The sequence below is a fragment of the Corvus hawaiiensis genome, chromosome 26 (genome assembly GCF_020740725.1).
Source record: "Corvus hawaiiensis isolate bCorHaw1 chromosome 26, bCorHaw1.pri.cur, whole genome shotgun sequence".
In the NCBI taxonomy this organism is placed as follows: domain Eukaryota; kingdom Metazoa; phylum Chordata; class Aves; order Passeriformes; family Corvidae; genus Corvus; species Corvus hawaiiensis.
In genome coordinates, this window is record NC_063238.1 from 2,148,976 (window position 1) to 2,168,889 (window position 19,914).

Sequence of the window (19,914 nt, forward strand, 5' to 3'; positions counted from 1 at the left end):
GAAGGACCGAGCTGAGTCATGGCAGAGTTGCCATGGCTTGTTCAGTGCCTGATTTCCAGCAGTTCTTCTACTCTGTTGGTGAGGCTGTTGGATAAAGTAGGAAGCAGTACTGTGGCAACTGACTGAACTTGTGTGCTTCAGTATCTGCTTCCTGACAGCTTTTCTCTTCATCCTCTCATTCATACTTGTCTCTTAGCCTTTCCTACAACTATTCCCTGGACTGCATGCTTAGTATCAGCAAAAAAGAAGAAAAAAGGTGCAGTGGTTTAAAGGGAGAAGACTGAAAAATATTAATTGAAAGGCTGCTGGTGGTGTTGGCTCCTTAGAGGCTCATGTTCTCACCCTCACCCTCCCACTGCCTCATGTGTCAGTCTTAAATTCAGCCCCTTGAGGAAGAGGAAGTGAGATTTTGGGGGTGTGCTGCTAGAGGCAGGAATGCTGGTTAAAAATCCATATGCAGCACATGCAACCCTCCTGTTTTAATAGGTCCCAGGCATGTTTCAGGTATGTCAGGTATAACCAGGAACTAAATGAATGCAATTAGGTGCAGGGACTGAGCACTCACTAAAATGCCTCAGGAGTAAATAACCTATAAGTTGTCATGGTTCCTGCTTCCTACCAGAAATCAATTTCAATGAGCTGAGAAAATCTTTGTAGTTAGATACCTGTCTTTATCAACAAAAAATACTGATTTTATTTTTTTCAGCCCTACCTGGAGTTCCACACAGAACAACAGTTTGGATTTTGACAATTTGTGTCTTTTCACCTGATTTTCCAATCATTGAGTTGCTTTACTGCTGAGTATAGCAGATGCACCTGCTTCTTCTCTTTATGCTTTCTTATATGTTAGAAATATGAAGAGTTTCTCTGCAGCAGAACAGAAAGATGACAGCAATTTAAAAATGGAGGGGGGAGGAAGAACACAGGGTGTCAGTGCAAATTTTGTCCCTAAATTGAAAAAAATGGTTAATAAGCTTCAAAAGAAGAGGCAACTGCTGCATGGAGAGTGCTAAAATCCACCCTTGTGTTGGATAGGCTAAAACACTTTGAAGGATACATCAACTCCTAAGCTTTGGCTTTTGAGCCAACATTTAATTCATGGCAGTCTGTATTATCTGTTGCATTTTCCTCTGCAGTAAACAGACTCTGAATATTGAGTTCATCAACCAGTGTTATGTTTTTCTGAGGAATTTCTGCATTTTCAAATAAAGTTGGCTTCTGTTGTTTGTCATTTTAAGCTTTCAAATGTTAGGCACTGAAATGTGAAATCTCCCTGTATGTTTGTAGTGGTCACTACTGTGCTTGAGGGTTTTCATTCTTTTCTATTTTTTTCCCTTTTTATTTGAGTCACATACTTCTCTGAGCTCAGTTTCTCTCCTTTTTTCCCCTTTTCTCTGTATACTTTCTCTTCATTTTGCTGTGTCCTCAGAAGAGAGGACCTCTGCTAACTGCTGCATGAGTACGTGTTTCAACTGCTAGACATAGACAGGAAATGTAATAGTAAGAACTCTCCGCAGAGCAAGGAGGTCATAACTTCCTTCCTTTGGTTTTCCCTCCTCCAAAAAGACTGCCATCTAAAAGATCCACCCCACGTCTCTGGGTTTCGAGGTCTTGAAATACTTCAGTAATTGCTGTGGTTAAAAGTTGAGTTTCATTTAAAGCATAATTTCAGTAATCACATTGAAGTTTTGAATATTTGCATTATTTTAAAATTAATTTCTATGGCTGCTTTTGTATCAGAAATGAACTCTGTTATTTTCTGAATTTTCTATTCTTTAATAAACATGGACTGCTGCTTGTATCTTAGTGATTCTATCATTAATCTATTTAGTAGGCAGCACTGGAGAATAACATAGGCATATCCATATTGAACCAAAAGTACTTTTTTATTATAATTTCAGTGGTTTAATGTAGTATGTGTAATTTCTAATGTACTGTAGAAAATTGAGTCATTAAAGTATGTAAATCATTCAACAAAATAATTCCATATATCTAAACAAAACTTGTGGGGAGAAAAGGTCAGCAGCCCTTCCTCCCTGTTTGCATTTTGGCAAAGATGCTGGTTTAGTAGGCTCTGATTTTTACTTTGTGATTTTGTTGCTTTTATTACTCAAGTCTAAGAAAATGTGGTGTTGCATAGTTTGTGCGCTGCAAAATCTTAGTAGGTCAGTTGGAGGGAGAGAGAGAGCCTACAGTATCAGCCTTGTGTTTGGATTGCTTGTCCCTTGAAAGTTGAAGCTTATGCAGTCTAGGTGATTATTAAGGAATTCCTTAGTTTTGCACAGGGGGCTAGGAATTGCTTTATTTTTGAGTTTTTAATAATTGAGACTGACACTGCCAAGGAAAACTGTTTCGGTTTAGACAAAATTTTAAGAAGTAGGAGAGGAAGAAGCAGAGAAGTGCCAAGTCCTGAGTCCTCAGAGCAAAGCTGTGGAAGATGTTGGAAGAGAATCCTAGCATCTTTCTGTTCCTTGCTGTAAGCCTTACATAGTGTTCCTTTTTTCCCTGTTTATGTGCCTTCTTTTCTCTGACATTGCTGGTATTTTCTCCCTCCAGTAGTTTTCCCCTGAGCCTGTTGTGATTAAAGCTGAAAAATCCCTCAGACTAATAAGCCATGTGTTAAAAGCTGGATCAGGCATGGCACACACAAAGTTCTTGGAGCAGAACTGTAGCTGAAACTTCATGCTTGTGAGAGAAATAAACAAGATCATCTTATTAAATTATGAAATAAGTTGTCAGGTCAGAATCAGTGAAATGCAGTTTTGAAAAATCAGAGCTTGAAGTTGTCTGGCTTTTGAAACACAGCCTGTAGTATGAAATAAATGGAATTTCCACAGGATCAGAGATGTTCTGATAGTGTAAGTACTGGTTTATCAGTCATGTATTTAGCTTGTTTAACAGTATTACAGCTTTAAAATTCTCTTCCTGCTGTCTGGGTACACAGCAGGCAGTGTGCATTTATGGATACAGTAAAAAGCTGTACTGAAGTTTAGCAAAGAAAGTTTAAGTGGAGAGAGATGTCCTTTGAGAACATTGGATAATAAAAATAATTAAGGACATGAAAAAAATTATTTTACATATTATATGGAGATACACACATATATAAAAATCTCATTATACATAAGCAAAGCTTGAAGATGTGGGTTTACAGAAGAGAGGCATACCTACCTGTCATAAGTCCATATGTCTGTGGAAATCTTTACTGTAACACTCCACTGGAGTTACTGGTAGTCTTACTGTGTTGGTGTTAAACAGTGGAAACATACATATTTGGGATGGGACAAAATTTGTTTTACCAAACACAGAGTTAAGTCTGGCATGGAAAGTAGACAGCTGAGTCTGTCATTTAGAATCTGATTGATGATTTTTGTCCTTCTCCTGCTATAGATTCAGTCTTTTTTTCAAAGTTATAGAGTACTACAATAGAGCCCTAGTCCCTGAAGTAAAAGAAAAAAGAAAGTTATTCAAAATACTTCACATGTTCATTTTTCTTTTTGATCCTTGAGCCTGTTTCTTCTCTCTTCTTATTCCGCTTTTCCTTTCTTAGAAGTCTGTCCTTCTGTGATCAAAATTACTTATTTTTTTAAGTAACTAGTAATTACACTCACAGAGCAAAATTTTAACATTTTTATTTTGTCTTCTGCATCTAGAGAGGCTCTATATGCACATGGGTGCTAACCATGTCCCTTCACTGTAGCACAGAGCCAGCTGTTCATCTCTTGTCCTGACTCCATAGCTGAAGAAGGCTACACATATTGAATAAACTGCACCCATTGTTCAAATGAGATTGAACTGGAGTTTGAGTGTTACTTGGCCAGTGAAGGGAATTCATTTTATTCTTTCTGTGAGGATAATGATTTCCGACAGAGGAGGACACAATGTCTTTGTCATTTCTCCACTGTCAGTGCCCCCACTTCATTCTCCCTTCTGCTAAGTTGAAGCCCATAAGCGTAAAGAGAGAGTTAACTTTCCTGGAGGTGTGTAAGTGGGTGGAGCAAGAGGGGAACTCCCCACCAGGGACACTTACCGATGGAGTGAGAGCTCCAGGAGAGAACATCCCAGCTCATAGGCAAGGATCACAGCAGGATGTGATTTGGAACTTGCTAATCATTTGGTTTGTCCCTGCCCTTGGCCTGACTGGTGTCAAAGAAATGATGGGGCCAAGATGTTCAGGAAACCTACCCCACACAGCACTGATCCTTTGCCTGCTGGTAAGCAAATTTCTGTCATTTAGTAATTAATTAATTACATTTATTAATTAAGTGCTCCTAGTTCAAGAGTAGATGGCCTTCTCCAAAAGGACACACAGAACAGAAGAAAATGTACCATATGTCTTAGATATTCTGACATGGGGTAACAAGTTAGAAGTGAGCTGAAGAAGAAAGGACAACTTCATGTCTTTTGTGAATACTTTAAAATGCATATGGGGGGTCAGTGTAAGGTCTGTGTGAAGATGGGAACTTGCAACAAGCAGCATGGCTTAGTTGCTCTAGGTTGATACATATGCAGTCTCTGTGCACACACACACACTGTTTGTGGTACATTCATATCCGTGCTCCGACCTTGTGCTGGGGTCGTGTGAGGAAGGCCACTTATGTAACTGCCTGAGCTGTACAGGAGGCTTCGCTCTCATTTTGTAGCTCTCCTTTTTCATCTCCCAGTTAGCAAGACCAGTTAGTTCCTCTGGGGATTGGCCTTCCTTGTGTCAGATATCATTCTGTACAATACAAAACAGAAAATTTTGCCCCAGTCAAGCAAGAAGTGATTGATTTGCTGTGAAGTATCTTTAATACCTAAGAAATATTGCTTTGTGTGTTGTAATGTCATCAGTGTTAAAAACCAAAAACAAACAAACAATAAACCCAAACTAAACAAAAAACCTCCAAACACCAAAACTACCCCAGTCTCTTTCCTTTTACCGACTTGGGGATGATGCCATGTAAGCCAGGAAGTCCATTTCTGTAAATGAGCAGCATATTTGTGTCTCTAGTCTGTTCATTCATGTGGAGAACACAACTACAGGTAGCAACATCATCTTTTTAGTCTGCCAGCTTGTTACCTGAATTGTGGGCCTCAAGTTTTATTCCCCAGGATCTCCTCTGAGATTTACGGCCATAAAATTTCTTGCAGTGCTGGTCCAAAGGCATCACCGTTAACACTGAATCACAGGCAGGGAAAAAACATGCTGAGAAGCTCCCTGTAGACACCCAAAGTCTAAGGATCCAGAGAAGGACTAAGGAAATGCAGAAATAAATAAGCTTAAGCAGAAGTGAGCTAAAAGCAGAACTTTAAAAGGAAAGTTTCCATGACCCCTTGAAGAGAAGCAGCATATTGCAACGTGCTTCAGCCCTGGAAACAGGGTATGTGGTTTCCTTCTAAACAGCTGGGTTTAGAAGCTAATATTACTTTTAACAAGTTTTTGACTTCATTTTTTAGAGTTGTTTCAGAAATAGTGGTTTTCTTAATTGGAGGAACGGACAACTTGTTCTTGGAGGCAGTGTGGGGTTAAAATCCAGATTTCTGTGCTTCAACTGCACAGAGCAGAGAACTGGGACAAGATAACTCAGAGCTTTAACTCAAAAATGCATGCCTCTTCAAGCTGGTTATCTGTAGCTATTTCCCCTCCCTCGGCTACTCCTGCCTGTCCAGCAAAGATGCTCCACCCAAAAGGCAGCCCCTGAACTGCTGCAAAGTACAGCTTGGTTTGCTAAAGAGTGGTCAACATATTACCTTAATGTGCTGGGCTGTTAATTTTATGTTTGTTTTTTAAATCAAAAGTGTGGAACTTGCAAAATGAGTAAATACAAATCATAACTAAGTGATCAGCAGTGTAGGAAGGAGATAGTTCTCTGCACATGTATTTAGCATAGCAAAATCTTGCCTGTTGTTGCCCTGTATCTGATAATTGCTGACTTTCTGGAAAGCAGTTACAATCAGCTGTCAACAATAACAGAAAACCCAGCAAACACACACACACACAACACCCTCCCCCCCCCCCAAAAAAAAAAATAGAAATTAAAATGTTAGAAGCAAAACTTTTTAATAGTTAAATAGCTAAAAGCTGTTTTTTAAAAGAGGTTGTACTGATACCTGTGTCCTTCCCAAGCTACTATTTACCCCAGTTCCCCTGAATTCTATCGTGTAGCAAGCTGTTTGTAGCAAAGGATTAAACATGTCTTCTTGTTGCTGGATATGATACATCCCTTCTCTCCCTCTCCACCCTGCAGCAGAAACTATGGGGATTCAGCTGGACCAAATCAAAACCAGCTTCCACAAAACAAATATGATTTTAAATTGCTTTCATAATCATGCAATGGTTTAGATTTAGATTTCTTAATGAATCTTTTTAATATGATGCGTAACACTGGAAAACATTTTAAACCTGATTTTATTGGTCTCTTTGAAGGGCATTAGGACTGTTTAGTCTGATAGACAGTCTGTGGCCTCCAGTAGTGCCTCTAAAAGTTCCTGGACAAAGTCAAGACTCTGAAATGGTAAGTTTTGTTATTATAGATATGAACTTTTTCACTCACAGCTAGTATTTTTGGTGGTGGTATAATCATGTTTACTTCGGGAATCAACACTCTCCTTTTTACCTACCAAGTTTTGTTTTACTCATTCTGACAACCTTCCAGGCTAACCTGAAGCCCTCTGGATCAGCATCATCTTTCCAAAATGATGCAATTAGCCCCTTATTAATCCTCTAGATCTAGAATGATAAGACGCCCTGACAAATTCTTCCTCTCTTCTCCTTGCAGGAGTAAAGAGGTACTAGGTATCATGGAGCCTGCTGAGAAATCTATATACAAGGAAATCTGTATACAAGGATATTAACTCATTCTTTAAAAGCACTTTTCAGCCTTAGGTTTGAAAGCACTTTTCTGAAGATTATCTTTGAAGACAGTGTGACTGCTGGAATCAGGTCTCTTACTAGTTAGGATGACTTTGACTGATACTTGTTTCATGAGAGGTTAGAAGGATGAACACAAAAGTAATTACTAAAAGTTAATGTTTCTGTGATTTTAGGAGGTGGGAAAGTATAGAAATGGATTTAAAGTACACAAAAGTAATTACTAAAAGTTAATGAATGTTTCTGTGATTTTAGGAGGTGGGAAAGTATAGAAATGGATTTAAAGTATGTTACCATATATTTGCAAGCTAAAATCACATCTGTAATCTTACTTCAATCAGCTTTTACCTTTGGAAAGGAGTTCTGTCGTGTCAAGTCATTTTGGTAATACGAGATCATTTGAGAAGCTTCTGGGTAGCCAAGCTTGGGCTTTCTTGATGTTCTTGTATAGGCTGTTCTTTGGGAAGAAGTGGGTGGTATTAAAATTTGTTTTAGACCAAAGGAGTCAATATGAAAAAAAAAAAAGAGAAAGCTGGAAATAAGTTTCAAAACCAGGGAATATTGAAGGTGGATATTACTAGTTATTTCTAAGTCCAAGGACCTTTTGTCTAAAATGTAAAGTGTTCTTTGCATTGTCCAGGGGTATATACTGAGGAACAAAAAGCTCAGTTATAGATAAAATCAAGACTGAAACTCAGTGAAATAGCTGTGCTCTTTTTGACTCTCCCTTTCATCTAAATATTTTGGAAGTCTCGGAGGAATGGATGGGTTTGTGCATTAAAATAATGTGGGCAACAGAATGGGAATATCTATGGCTGAGGCAAAGCTCTTAAATGTTTGGTGTTGTTATGACTCCTTCTATGTCTTCTTTTTTTCTTTTTTATTAGCAATCTAAAAATGGAGGAAACTTTCCATAGTCATGTAATTTACACTTCTGTTATGGGTTTGAAATAGTAATTAATTCCACAAAGAATTAGAACGTGCATTCTGATGCTCCACGTTTTTGGCTGGGTGGAGTTCTTTCAACTGAGATACACTTTTCTTGATACAAACAGTATAGTTTTATGCACAGTTTTATGGAAGCAGTTTTATACATAGGTACATAAATAATATTGCCAGCATGATGATAATGTTGTTGGGAAGAGATCTGTGGAACTGATTTCTTTTGAGCCTTATGTACATTCAAATACCTTCTTTAATGCTGTCAGAGGCAAACAGAGTTTGGGTATCAGCTTCCTTTGCTCTTATTTTTCTTTAAGCAGATTCTTTTTAATGGGTGGGCAACTGTCTTTAATAGATTCATGTTTGTTCTATTAAATTAAATGTTTTATTAACAACAAACATTGCTAAAAGAATATTTTACCATATTTGCAAAAATATTATCTTCTAGCATTGTTTTTTCTTTTCTGAGAAGTCTTTCCAGCTTGGGACCACTCTAAGTGGTGATTGATAAAGTTGTTATGTCATGGTACTTTTTAAGGGGAGAAGAAAAATCTGGCATACCACAAAGAGAGCAGTTCTTGCAGCTCTTGCACTCCTGTTCTTCATTATCTCCTTGTGCTGTCCTGGATTTAATTTGGCAGCTTTAAAAGTTCGGCAGCTGTTTACTATCACAAAAACCCACCCACATGCAAAAGTCCCCAAATCTCAGAAAAGCTATGGATGTTAAAAAAAAAAAAGACTAATGGACGCACTCCTACCACGTAATAAAAGTACGCAAAACAGCAAAAAGCACCTTGAAATAGTCACTGTGTTTGTCAAGTGTGCCAAGTTATGAGTTGTTTTTGTGATGAGGATCAATGTCAGATTATGGAAAGAATGATGCACACAAGCTAATTTCACTTACAACTTGTGAATGTTGGTTTATTAACTCATCTTCTACATCAGAGTCCTTGTTGTTAACCATATAATTTTATTTCCCTATCCATCTTAAAATGTAAATTCTTTTGTTCATTTTGCCTATTACTATAAAACTTGACCAGCCAAACTAAAGTGCCTTTTTTATGGTCACATTTCTTTTTCTTATTTTTTAATAGATGACAACTCATCTTCCTCCTCCCAGCTTCTGTTACATTCTTACTGTTCAGTCTGGTGAAATACATGTGGAAGTGGATGAGGAAGAACAGATTTCTAATTTGTACCAGCCACCAGCTGTTCATGGTCTAAAGGAAATTCTTCGGGTAATCTGCTTTACAAATCAGATAACAAATACTTTTTACCACTGGATTTCTGGTATCACAGTTTTCTCATTCCCTGTTTTTGTGCTATTTTCAGATGGATGGTTGTAACAAGCGGTGTAGCTTCTGGGCCCAGGTGCTCTATCGAAGGCTGGAGGTAATCTTTTTACTTAGCAATGAATTCAACATAAAATCAGCATAATATTTATGTGAAGAGCATTCATCTTGTTTAGGGGTAGCCCCACTGCCAGGATTATCTTAAAGTGTTGTACAGGCAGAGTTATCACCATGTTTAAAATGCTTGTGGGTGGGTAAAACGAACTGCATCTCCAGTTTCAAAGCCATTCAGTCTAGAAAGCTAATTATTCCTGAGTAAATTGCTATCTAACCAGAGATAATACTGCACCCTAGAGAGGAGCTTGCAGGAAGTTAGTTGAGGCTCAATTTATAGCTAAATGCTGTCCTTAGGAACATAGCAAGAAGCTCCCAGTCAGTTGTCTGTTGGGGGATAGAATGGAACAGATGATGGTTATATAAAAATACGGTTTTGCTCTTTTCATGCAAGTGTGTGGGGGATTTTCATTGACTTACATAGAAGACCCTCAGGCAAATTTGGCTTTTATGGTCCAATAAGTAGTAAAAGGGAGGAACTCTTAGGTAAATACATCTGCCATCCATACTATGCCGGAAAGCTTACAATTATGTTTTATTTGTTTCTGAATGATGCTACGATGTTCTTTCAAAATGTTGCTAGCTCCCTTAGTAGTTAAAGGAATTTTTTGTTGCTGATTTATTTATTTTTTCCTGGCGACTGTATCCTTAGTTAAGCCAGCACTGAATTCTAGCAGAGAATAATTTGCAATTGTCCATCAGCTCCACAAGAAACAAAGTGTGAATCAAAGCATATGAACCAAAGACAAAGAAATTCCAGAACGGCCAGAAAAATAGCTGGAGATGCTTCCCACAAGTTTGAGACATAAATTTAATTTAGGTCTTGCCCTTTTGCTTCAAAAGCCAATGAGTTATGATTTAATTTTTAGGCAGGGAGTACTTTTAACTACTGAGATGAGGGGTATCTCTTGTGTTTTCTCCGTGCTAGTTGAGAATGTAACAGAGCATTTGCAAACATGGAATTAGGGCTAGCAGGATGGGATCTTCAGTGTGCCAGCAGAAAGATAGACACGTACATGCATAAACTCCTATTTCCAAAAAAACTCTTCTAGTGAAAAATGAAATAAAATTGCAGACTAGGGGCATCCTAGCCAAACATTTTTGAATTCAGGAATGCCTGCATCCGAAATTGTGATGTGGGTTATCAGTAATGTTGTGTAAAAGCGCTTCATCACTGAATTAGAGAAAAGATGAAGCGTGCAGGAACAGATGTGATTTTGAAGAATGGAATGTTGAGTAGCAGAAATAAAGGTCTGTGACTTTTTTTCTTGCTCCTAGTAGTTTTATTAGTTGTTTGGCTATTCATTTGATGAACTGTAAGCACTAAATTTTCATAAGTGAACAGCATGAGTGCTCATAAGTTTTTTGAAAGTAATGATGGAAAAGCAATGGAAAATATTCTTCTTAGGTTTAACTTTCTGGATAACTACTTTAGGAATGTAAGGGTATTTACCTGCTGTTAGTGTATTACTTGCCTAGTCCTCCCAGAAGATCACAAACAGCAGCTTGTATCCTGCCATTGCCTTTGCCAAGAGTATGTACCCTTCACAAGCAAAATCACCAAGTTGTAGTAAGTGAGGAAGGGACAATGATTTGGTTTGTTTTGCAGATTTATTATTAAATAATCTGCTACATGAGCTAGTTCAGATGTAGTTTAAAAACTAGTATTTACTCTCTCTAGCTATAGTATTAAGTACTTAAATTAATGACTTAATTTGTGTGAAGGAAGAATGGAAATACGCTTTTATTATTACTCTGAATCCGAACTGTGGTTCAGAAGGAATATGAGGAAATATATTCCATCTGTGGTTAAGGAGCTGTCCTTCCTTGTAACTCAATCCTGCTGCTATTTGTCTGTTGTGTCCTCTCTGTTCAGAACAAATTGTCACACATAGTAAGATGATGATTTTATAGTGACTTGGGATTTTTGCTGTTATTATTATTTACTTTTTGGATGATTTTTCTGAAAGCCAGCTTTTAATGTCTTAGTAATTCTCAAGGGACAGATGTAAAAATTCTTTCTTTGAAGCTGTCCTAATGTTATCTATGCAGAGGAGGTGCCCAAATGTATGTAGTTACTAGCCAAAACAACATCGGTGCAATAGGCAGCATATGCTGTATTAAGGCATAACTGTGATATCTGAGCTGTGAATTTTTCCAGTTACTATTTGCAATTACCTCATTTGCTCTAAGAGCTGGGAGCTATGTTTAGTGTGGCTGATGGTTTCAAGGTTAGAATTCAACCAAAGACAAAATTTTGAGGGTTTTGTTACCTTCTGCTAAAGACATGTAGCTTTGAGAATAAAATTCTAAGCATCTTTCCAGTCTTACAGTATTTAATTTTCAGTTAAATGTTTTAAGCATTCATTTTTGATCAGCAGACTAATTAAAAAGAGTAACAAAACCATTTTAAATTAATGACATAATTTAATCTTAGATATTTTAAAATATCAGAATCCTAAAATTTGCACGTTCGTTGCACTGGTGCATATGAAATATGCTTTGATATGATATTTTTGTACCTGTCTGGGGCAGAAAATTTACACTGTCACTGCAGATTCATATGTCTCTTACTTAGGAGTTACCTACTTCCTTAACTTTATGCATCATTGGAATATTTAGGGATATTTGTTCAGCTGAAAGAAAAAGCTCCACTTTGCAACTTGGTTATGCTTGGGAATCTGATAATAGTGCCTAGAAAATGTGCCCACAGAGGAATAATATTAGTAGTAGAAATGCTCTTTCCTTATTTTTTTTAAGACAAAAATTATGTAAGCCTTAAAAAAACCATCCAGGTAACTTTTTATACATACCATATGTACAATATAATACATATTTTTTAGAAAATATATTTTCAAATCCCATGCACAGTCCATGAAAATTATGATAAAGTGTGATGATTGATTGAGGTAAAGCCAAGAGTCCAGAGAGTCAACCTCGAAAAGTTAATTTAAGGTAGAGATTTTAAGGTTTGTATCTGAAATAAGGAATACCAAAAAATTCTAGTAAAGCTTTGACTCATTATCCTGTACAAGCCCTAAATGTAATAATTTCTGTCAGTTTTATGAGTTATTTAAATATGAAGATGTTTAGTCTTTCCTTCTACTAAAAAAATTACCAATAGCATTCCAATTTTGTATCTTTGGTTTTTTTCTAATCATAGACAAAACACAATGTTCCTATAGACCAAAGAGATATTTTGTTGTTTGTGACTGACTCCACACTGCAAAATGTGGTTCATGGGATTCCAAGAGTTGTTGCTGTGTCAGTCACTGCATCGTGTGTTCTCAGTATGGAAATCAGAGAAGCCCTCAGTGCTGGCTCACGACTTGTCTTCTTCAAGGATGCTCTGTGGGGAAATGGTAAGCTTTGCACGTGGTTTTGAAGCTGTTGTAGTCCCACAGAAATAGCACCCTTTATCTCTGACACCCCAACATGTGACCTCTGGAGACTTTCATTATCAGATGAAGATGAGACTTTGCAGGTTTGGGATGAGAAGTTTGAAAGGGGTTCTAGTTAGAGCTTTCCTGTTTCTATATTCTATAGGTTTCCTTTTTTCTATATTTTTGGCTTGATCTCCAAAGCCAATGAGAAATTCAGTGCTGTTGTTGTATGTCCACCAATACTACTGTCAAGTCTTCTCTGATGACTGTTGAATTTGATGACCAGTGTCAATCAAATTTGTGAGTTGACAGAAGGCTCAAAAATATCAAGAAACTTGAATGTCCTTAGAGAAATTTTTCAAGCTCTCCTAAACCATCTTAGCTGTGAACCTTCGCTCACATACAGATCATGAAATTATGGTTGTTCACTTTACTTTCATTTTTAGTCACTTTTTTTTGAGGTTCAAGCTTAGTTCTGTATGGTGACTGCAGGGGTGGTTCACATCTCATGCCTTCAGTCACTGCCAAAATGTAAGTGAACTGGAAGTATCAAGCTATGCAAAAGGCTATGTGTCTTGAAGCAAAAATCTCTGCTCTGGAGAATAAAGCATCGCATGCACCTACTCTTTGTAATCTTTGAAGCAAAGTAGGACCACCTGAAGGGGTGCCCAAGCTTATTACCAAGGAAAAGACTGTAACCTGTTTGCAGGGAGCGAGATGTGATACAGTCTGGGTGGCATCAGACTCTCTTCTACCGTGTTCAAATTTTTAAATTTCGTTTTTTTCAAATTCTGATTTCTTTCTCTAACCAAGACTCGAAAAGTGTAACAAGAACATGGTGCATATATCGCTGAAAGCAAAATATTTTGTCATTGAGAAAACCTGATGCAGTCTATTCATCTGTTTGGTAGCTGGCAGAGATTGTTGTCTTTATTGGCCGTGACAATTAACGTGGTCACCTTTTTCCTTGTTACTGTACTGAGTTGAAATGTCTTTTTTGGCAGGTAGGATTATTTGTGTTGAACGTACTGTTCTCTTGTTACAAAAGCCTCTTTTGTGCTTGGCTGCTGGTGCTGACCTCAGTAAGCTGACTGGCCCTGTCAGACTCGATGAGCTGGATTCTACAACAGAGGCCAACTCCATTTGTGCTCTGAGAGGTTTGTATGGCCTTGCCTGAAATGAATGCGGTTAATTATTTGTGCTCATTTTAGTCTTTTGTGTCTTTGTATTGATTTCTTGCACAAACAGCGTGGAGAGATAAAAAAAAGCATGGCTTTGCTGTGGTTCCTTAGGATATTTAAAATTGTATGCTTCTTTGTGGGCTCTGTTTGCCTTTTGCTGGCCAAGCTCTGCTCCCACTCATTCATACCCCAGAATAAATGTTTAGTGCACAGTCTGTTTCATTATATTCCTTCCTTCACTGTCTTCTTTCAGGAGCCTTCTGTTCACACCAGCCTTGTTGATGTTGGCAACAGTGAGTTATACCAATATTTTTTAGGCAGATGGATAAGATATGTTACCCAGATCTTGAATGGTAGGGGTTAGTGACTGATTTCCCTGGAGCTTTGCTGCAGTAGGAGAATTTATTATTTTACCATAGTAAATTAGCATAATGTGGCCAGTATTTGCTCACCAACCACTTTGGATCATAGCTTTGTCTAATATCTTGGTCTTACCACTAACCATGCAGAAACATTTCTTACTACATATTTTCTAGTGTTTCCAAATCATGCAGAAACATTTTCTACTGTGTATTTTCTAATGCTTTGTCCAGACAGCTTCTTAAACCTCCAGTTGTACAGTGCCTGTAGGAAAAAGTCCTTAAAAGCCCAACAACTCTTAAAGGCTATTTCCTTCCTTAAATTAACTCCTATTATTCCAGTAGCCCTTGTAGAAAATTCTTGATACAGTTTTGCATTTACACCTTCGAGTATTCACTGGAGCACTTGAAATTGACTTTGAAATTACAACAAATAATGGTTTTCAGATTAATTCTTCAGCTATAATATGATGGACTGGGAAGACAGTTTGAAACCAAGCAAAGCCTTTACTAAACATACCTGTTGCTATGGTAGAGCCACAACTTAGCAATGCCTCTGTGATTGATTACTGAGCACCTTGCAGTGACAAATGTTGAACAGTGCATAATGAAAACCAAGCACAACTAGAGGCACTTCACTCAAAGCCTTGGTTGTTATGGACATCTTGCATTGATACATCTACTTGAAAGATATTTCTGTCACTGGGTGTGAAATACTTTTTGACTTTTTTTTTTAACCTCTCCAGTACTTATGCTAAGGATTGTCACTTCTCTGCTGTTAATTTTATGAGAAGTGCTTGTCTTTTTTTTCTTGTTGACAGTGTGCATAGTAGGATAAAGGAAATATTTCTCTGTCCTTTCTTCCAGCAGAGCAAAGAAAGTACACCTTTCTGATCTGTTGTGTAAACAAGTACTTACTTTACACACATGGGAGATGTCATGCTTTGCCTGTCCTGTGTTACAGAAAGAAGAATGACAAAAAGAAATTAATCCTACAACCTTGTCTTGTTTAATCTGGAATTTGTTCTGGGTGGCTGTTATCACTATGTTCCCATACCTGAATACCAACATAGAATATAAAGTATTTTCTTTATACCTATGCTGCTGCAATACATGTATGACAACTCTCACTTTGGTGTGTACTGAAATAATTTAATAGCATTCAAGAGATATATTCACTGTTTTAAATTTCAATTAGTTAGTGCCTACATCTTTCTGCTGAAGTAATGAAACTAATAGCATTGACCCTACTTTGTTGGTGGGAGAATATAGTTTTGGTGGAGTAACGCATGGAGGGAGATGTAACATCTTTAAAGTTCAGTCACTGTCTCTTATCTCCTAAGTCAGAGAGTTGTTAGTCTGGCTTTCACTGGGAAGCAGTATTACCTCATTCATTCTTTTTCGTTGTGCATCTTTTCACTTCCTGTACTTTTGCTCACCTATGTATGTTGCACATTGGCATCCTCCCACCTAACACAGAGGCTGCAAAGACTTTCTCTACTCCTTCTTCAAGAGCAGGTGCTTTCCTGCTCCTTTGGAAGGAACCTCTGAAATTCCTCCGGTCCAAGCTCCTCCTTAAAGCTGAGCCCTGAACAACTTGGTACAACTCTGGACTGGATGTTCTTCAGAGGTTCCTTCCCTATCAAAGTAGACAGTGTTCCAGTCCAAGCAGATGCAATGAGTTTGTCAGAAATCCTTGTTTCGGGGATGTCCAGTTGTACCAGCTCTGGGATAATGGAGTGTGTTGCTCTTCAACAGATGAGTGAAAGCCTGTGATTGCTTTCTAATGAAAAGTTTATTCTTCATTGCAAGATGAATCTGTGGTTTTCACCTGTGATCTTAGGGTTAATAGATTTGTTTTGTTATCACTATGCATTTCAAGGTAATTCCTAACCTCTTTTTGCTCTATAGTAGCAGTCAGGATGACTGAAATGTTGGCAGCTCATATGGCACAGAACTGTTTTTCCTCTTAATCATGCTTTGAGCAAATTCTACTTAGTCTATACCACATGATACGTGGGAATATTACTTGATTAATGATATTTGCTTAGTATATGACTCACCAACGGTGATTGAATTCTGACATTGGATGTTTTCATATTTAAGCCTTTACTTGGGTGTGGGGTTTTTTCAGTGTTCTGCTTAATAGTGGGACTAAAATGGGTTCAGTCAGTTTACCTAGGTTTCCTTTTTTGATTGAATTTTTGCCTTTTGTGTCCCATTAATCAGAGTAACTGACATGGGGAAAAAAGTCCAAAACAACACCTCTGTTTTTTAATGTTTCAGCTGGAGTGTTCCTTTGCATTCCACATGGGAGACATGTTTTTCCAGGTGTTGTCCTATTGTCAATCTCTTCTTAATGACACCAGCCACAACCCTTAAAAATAGACTAGAGGTAAAAATCAAATCTTGGCTATGATCATTTTCATTTAAAAGAAGGATCTTGGGTCAATATCCAAAAGGTTTTTGCATGTCAAGCAAAATCTAGAGTCTTGAAAAAGATGTGCAGCAGTTCAGCAGCTTAGACTCGAGAAATCACTTTGTGTGTGGGGTGCACAAGACTGTCACTAGATTATTACACCTGTTCTGACTTTGAGTTGTTCTGACTTCAGTGATGTCTGGTGGTTTTCTCAAGGGAACTCTACATTGTCATCAAAATTACCTTCTTGGCTGGACATAATCTCATCCATATGATCCTGATTGATTTTCTTCAAATGGACTTTCATTACTCGGGCACTGGCATCTTGCAGTTGGAATATGGCACACAACGGGGAGAAAGTGAAAAGTCTTAAGAGAGAAGGGGGATTTGTTTTGGTTTTTAAATTATTTTTTAATGAAGAAGAAAGCACACTCAGCAAGCTAATTGGTAGCTTTTTGATAAACAAGAATCATAGAATCATTTAGGTTGGAAAGGATCTTTAAGGCCATCGAGTCTGTTAATCCAGCACTGCCAAGTCCACCACTAAACCATGTCCCCAAGTGCCACATCTGCACATCTTTTAAATACCTCCAGGATTGGGGACTCCCTCTGTGCCCACTCCCTGGGCAGCTGTTCCAATGCTTGACCACCCTTTCAGTGAAGAAATTCTTTCTAATATCCAATCTAAACCTCTCTTGGCATGACTTTAGGCCATTTCCTCTCATCCTGTCACTTGTTACCTGGGAGAAGAGGTTGACCCCTGCATGGTTACAAACTCCTTTCAGGCAGTTGTAGAGAGCAAGAAAGTCTGAGCCTCCTTTTTTCCAGGCTGAAGAACCCAGCTCCCCTTCATCAGCTCCATTGCTCTTCTCTGGGCCTGCTGCAGCACCTCAATGTCTTTACTGGAGTGAGGGGCCCAGAACTGGGCACAGCCCTCAAGATGTGGCCCCACCAGTGCTGAGTACAGGGGGATGATTCCTTTCTTTGTCCTGCTGGCCACACTACTGCTGATGCAGGCCAGGATGCCATTGGCCTTTTTGGCCACCTGGGCACACACCTGCTCATGTTCAGCCACTGTCAACCAGCGTCCTCAGGTCCTTTTCCATTGGGTCACTTTCCAGCCACTCTTCCCCAGCCTGTGGTGCTGCCTGGGGTTGTTGTGACCCTGGTGCAGGACCTGGCACGTGGCCTTGTTGAACCTCATATCACTGGCCTCAGCCCACTGATCCAGCCTGTCCAGATCCCTCTGCAGAGCCTTCCTGCCCTCCAGCAGATCAACACTCCCACCCAACTTGGTGTCATCTGCAAACTGAGGGTGAACTCAATCCAGATTATTGATAAAGCTATTAAACAGGACTGGCCCCAATACTGAGCCTTAGGCAACACCACTGGTGACTGGCCACCAACTGGATTTAACTCCATTAAGCATTCACATAATTAAAGAGAAACATACCCATGGAAACTCTCAGTTTATCACAAACACTGAAGAATCAAAATTATTCCTCTAAGAGTCCAAGTGGTTAAGTAGAATTGTTTATTCTGTCAGTGAAGTGCTTACTGTTTTGTTGTATGCTTAGAAATTGAGTCATAAATGTTGTATTTGAGAAACAACTTTCCAGATCTTCAGATTCGGTGTCCTTTGAATTCCCAAAGAAAATTACAGTTTTGTTGTTTAGGTGTAGCTCCCTCCTTGCCCCAGGAGAACCAGAAAAACAAGGGATTAACACGCTGTCTCACAGTCTAGACACTGTAAATGCTCCATAGTCTCCAAGGCTTTCTTCTATTGAATGTGGTATAGAACTGTGAGATTCTTGCTCAATAGAAGCTGGATTTTTTAGTCTGTAGTTCTGTTGTACTAATGAGGTTTTATTTTAGTGTAATTTCATTCTTACAGGTGAATATTTTTCTCTATAAATAATGCTCATAATTTCAGCATATTTGTTACCATAAAATATAATACACTCTTTATTGGCTTCTCATAAAATTCTGAATATATTTTTTCTTGCCAAAACTAGCGAGGCCCTTTTTATTAGTCCAAAGTATCTTTGGCATTCCCTTCTTATGCACACACTTAAGACTGTGAGCCTGGTCTAATCTCTGTTAAATCAGTATAAATGCAGAATAACTCTCCTGTTAATGGAATTTAATCTGCACTGTTGTCTTCAAAAGGGATTGAGACTTCTTATTGGTTTGTATTTTCTAAATATCAATATCAAGCTATTTGATCTGATGATTTTTATAGCTGTTTACTGCCAAAAAAGCATCAGAGGACCAGAAAGAAAGCAAACAAGCAAAAACAAATCAGAAAAGCAATAAAATCCAAACCAAAAGAACCAAGCCTGTTTGGAAAGTTAATTGTCAATTATCTACCTTTTGGTATTTTTAGAATGTAAAACTGCTGTACTTTCATCCCATGTTGGAGGGACGAAGGAGAAAGGGAATGAGATTGTTGGAAGAGCTGAATCTTGCTCTGACAAGTCTTAAGCTGTGGGTCAGAAAGGCTCAAACCTGCTGTGAAGCCAAGAGTGACTGTGTTTGCTGGGTTAACATTAGCATTTTTTAAGAATTCCATGTTCTGCAGGTACTGTTGTAGGAGTTAACGAGAGCACTGCTTTCTCCTGGCCTACATGCGACAGATGTGGCAATGGAAAGTTGGAACTGTGTCCCCAGGACAGGTGAGAGTCAGCATGCTCCAGAGCACTCCAGGTGTTTTGTAGATGTAGCCATAACAGGTGATGCAATGGTTCCTGCAGGCACAGGCTGCGCTTTGCTCCTTCCTAGAACTAAGACGTAGTATTTTTATTGCTGATGAACTGATAAAACCTGCAAGGTTACATTAATTTATTAAGAAAGATACAAGTAGATATGAAATGGTTTGATTTTGCAGTTATTACTTTTTTTAAAACCAGTCTTGCTTATAAAGGTTTCATAGCCCACTGCATTATAGTATTACTTTTCATAAATATATAAGCCACAGGTCTAATTTTCTTTAAAGTAGGTACATGTGTTTGTGTGTCTTGCCTTGTTAATCTGTGTACCCCCAGTTCACCTCATTTCTGTACTGGACTGTGGTGTCTGCTACAATTTGTCTAAGTATGAAAGAGTTACACTTCGGACCTATTAAATTAGTCACCTTTCTAAAAAGAATGTTGAATAATTCTCACAGTATGTCTGTCCTGAATGTGAAGACTGATCCTACAGGACCTGTTGCCACCTGAAATGCTGAACCTGTGTCACACTGACATACTTTTGGAAAGCCTCCCCTGCAGCTGCCTAGCCAGCTTGTGCTTGCAGTGTGAGATACCTGATGGAATAAAAGCCCAAGGGATAAGAGTAGTCAGAGGAAGGAAGGAAAGGAGGAGAAGGAGGGGAAG

At 38.4% G+C, this 19,914-nt stretch overlaps 1 protein-coding gene across 3 annotated transcripts in view; it reads left to right on the top strand.

The window, feature by feature from the left end:
• The window catches only part of SPIDR (scaffold protein involved in DNA repair), a 198,039-nt gene that overhangs the window by 173,546 nt on the left and 4,579 nt on the right, over nucleotides 1-19,914 (top strand). For all 3 annotated transcript variants that reach the window (XM_048286747.1, XM_048286748.1, XM_048286749.1), the window contains 6 exons: nucleotides 6,407-6,494; nucleotides 8,887-9,030; nucleotides 9,125-9,184; nucleotides 12,362-12,560; nucleotides 13,586-13,738; nucleotides 19,122-19,215. In XM_048286747.1, the coding sequence (XP_048142704.1) occupies nucleotides 6,407-6,494; nucleotides 8,887-9,030; nucleotides 9,125-9,184; nucleotides 12,362-12,560; nucleotides 13,586-13,738; nucleotides 19,122-19,215 (738 nt within the window). The remainder of the gene's footprint in view (nucleotides 1-6,406; nucleotides 6,495-8,886; nucleotides 9,031-9,124; nucleotides 9,185-12,361; nucleotides 12,561-13,585; nucleotides 13,739-19,121; nucleotides 19,216-19,914) is intronic.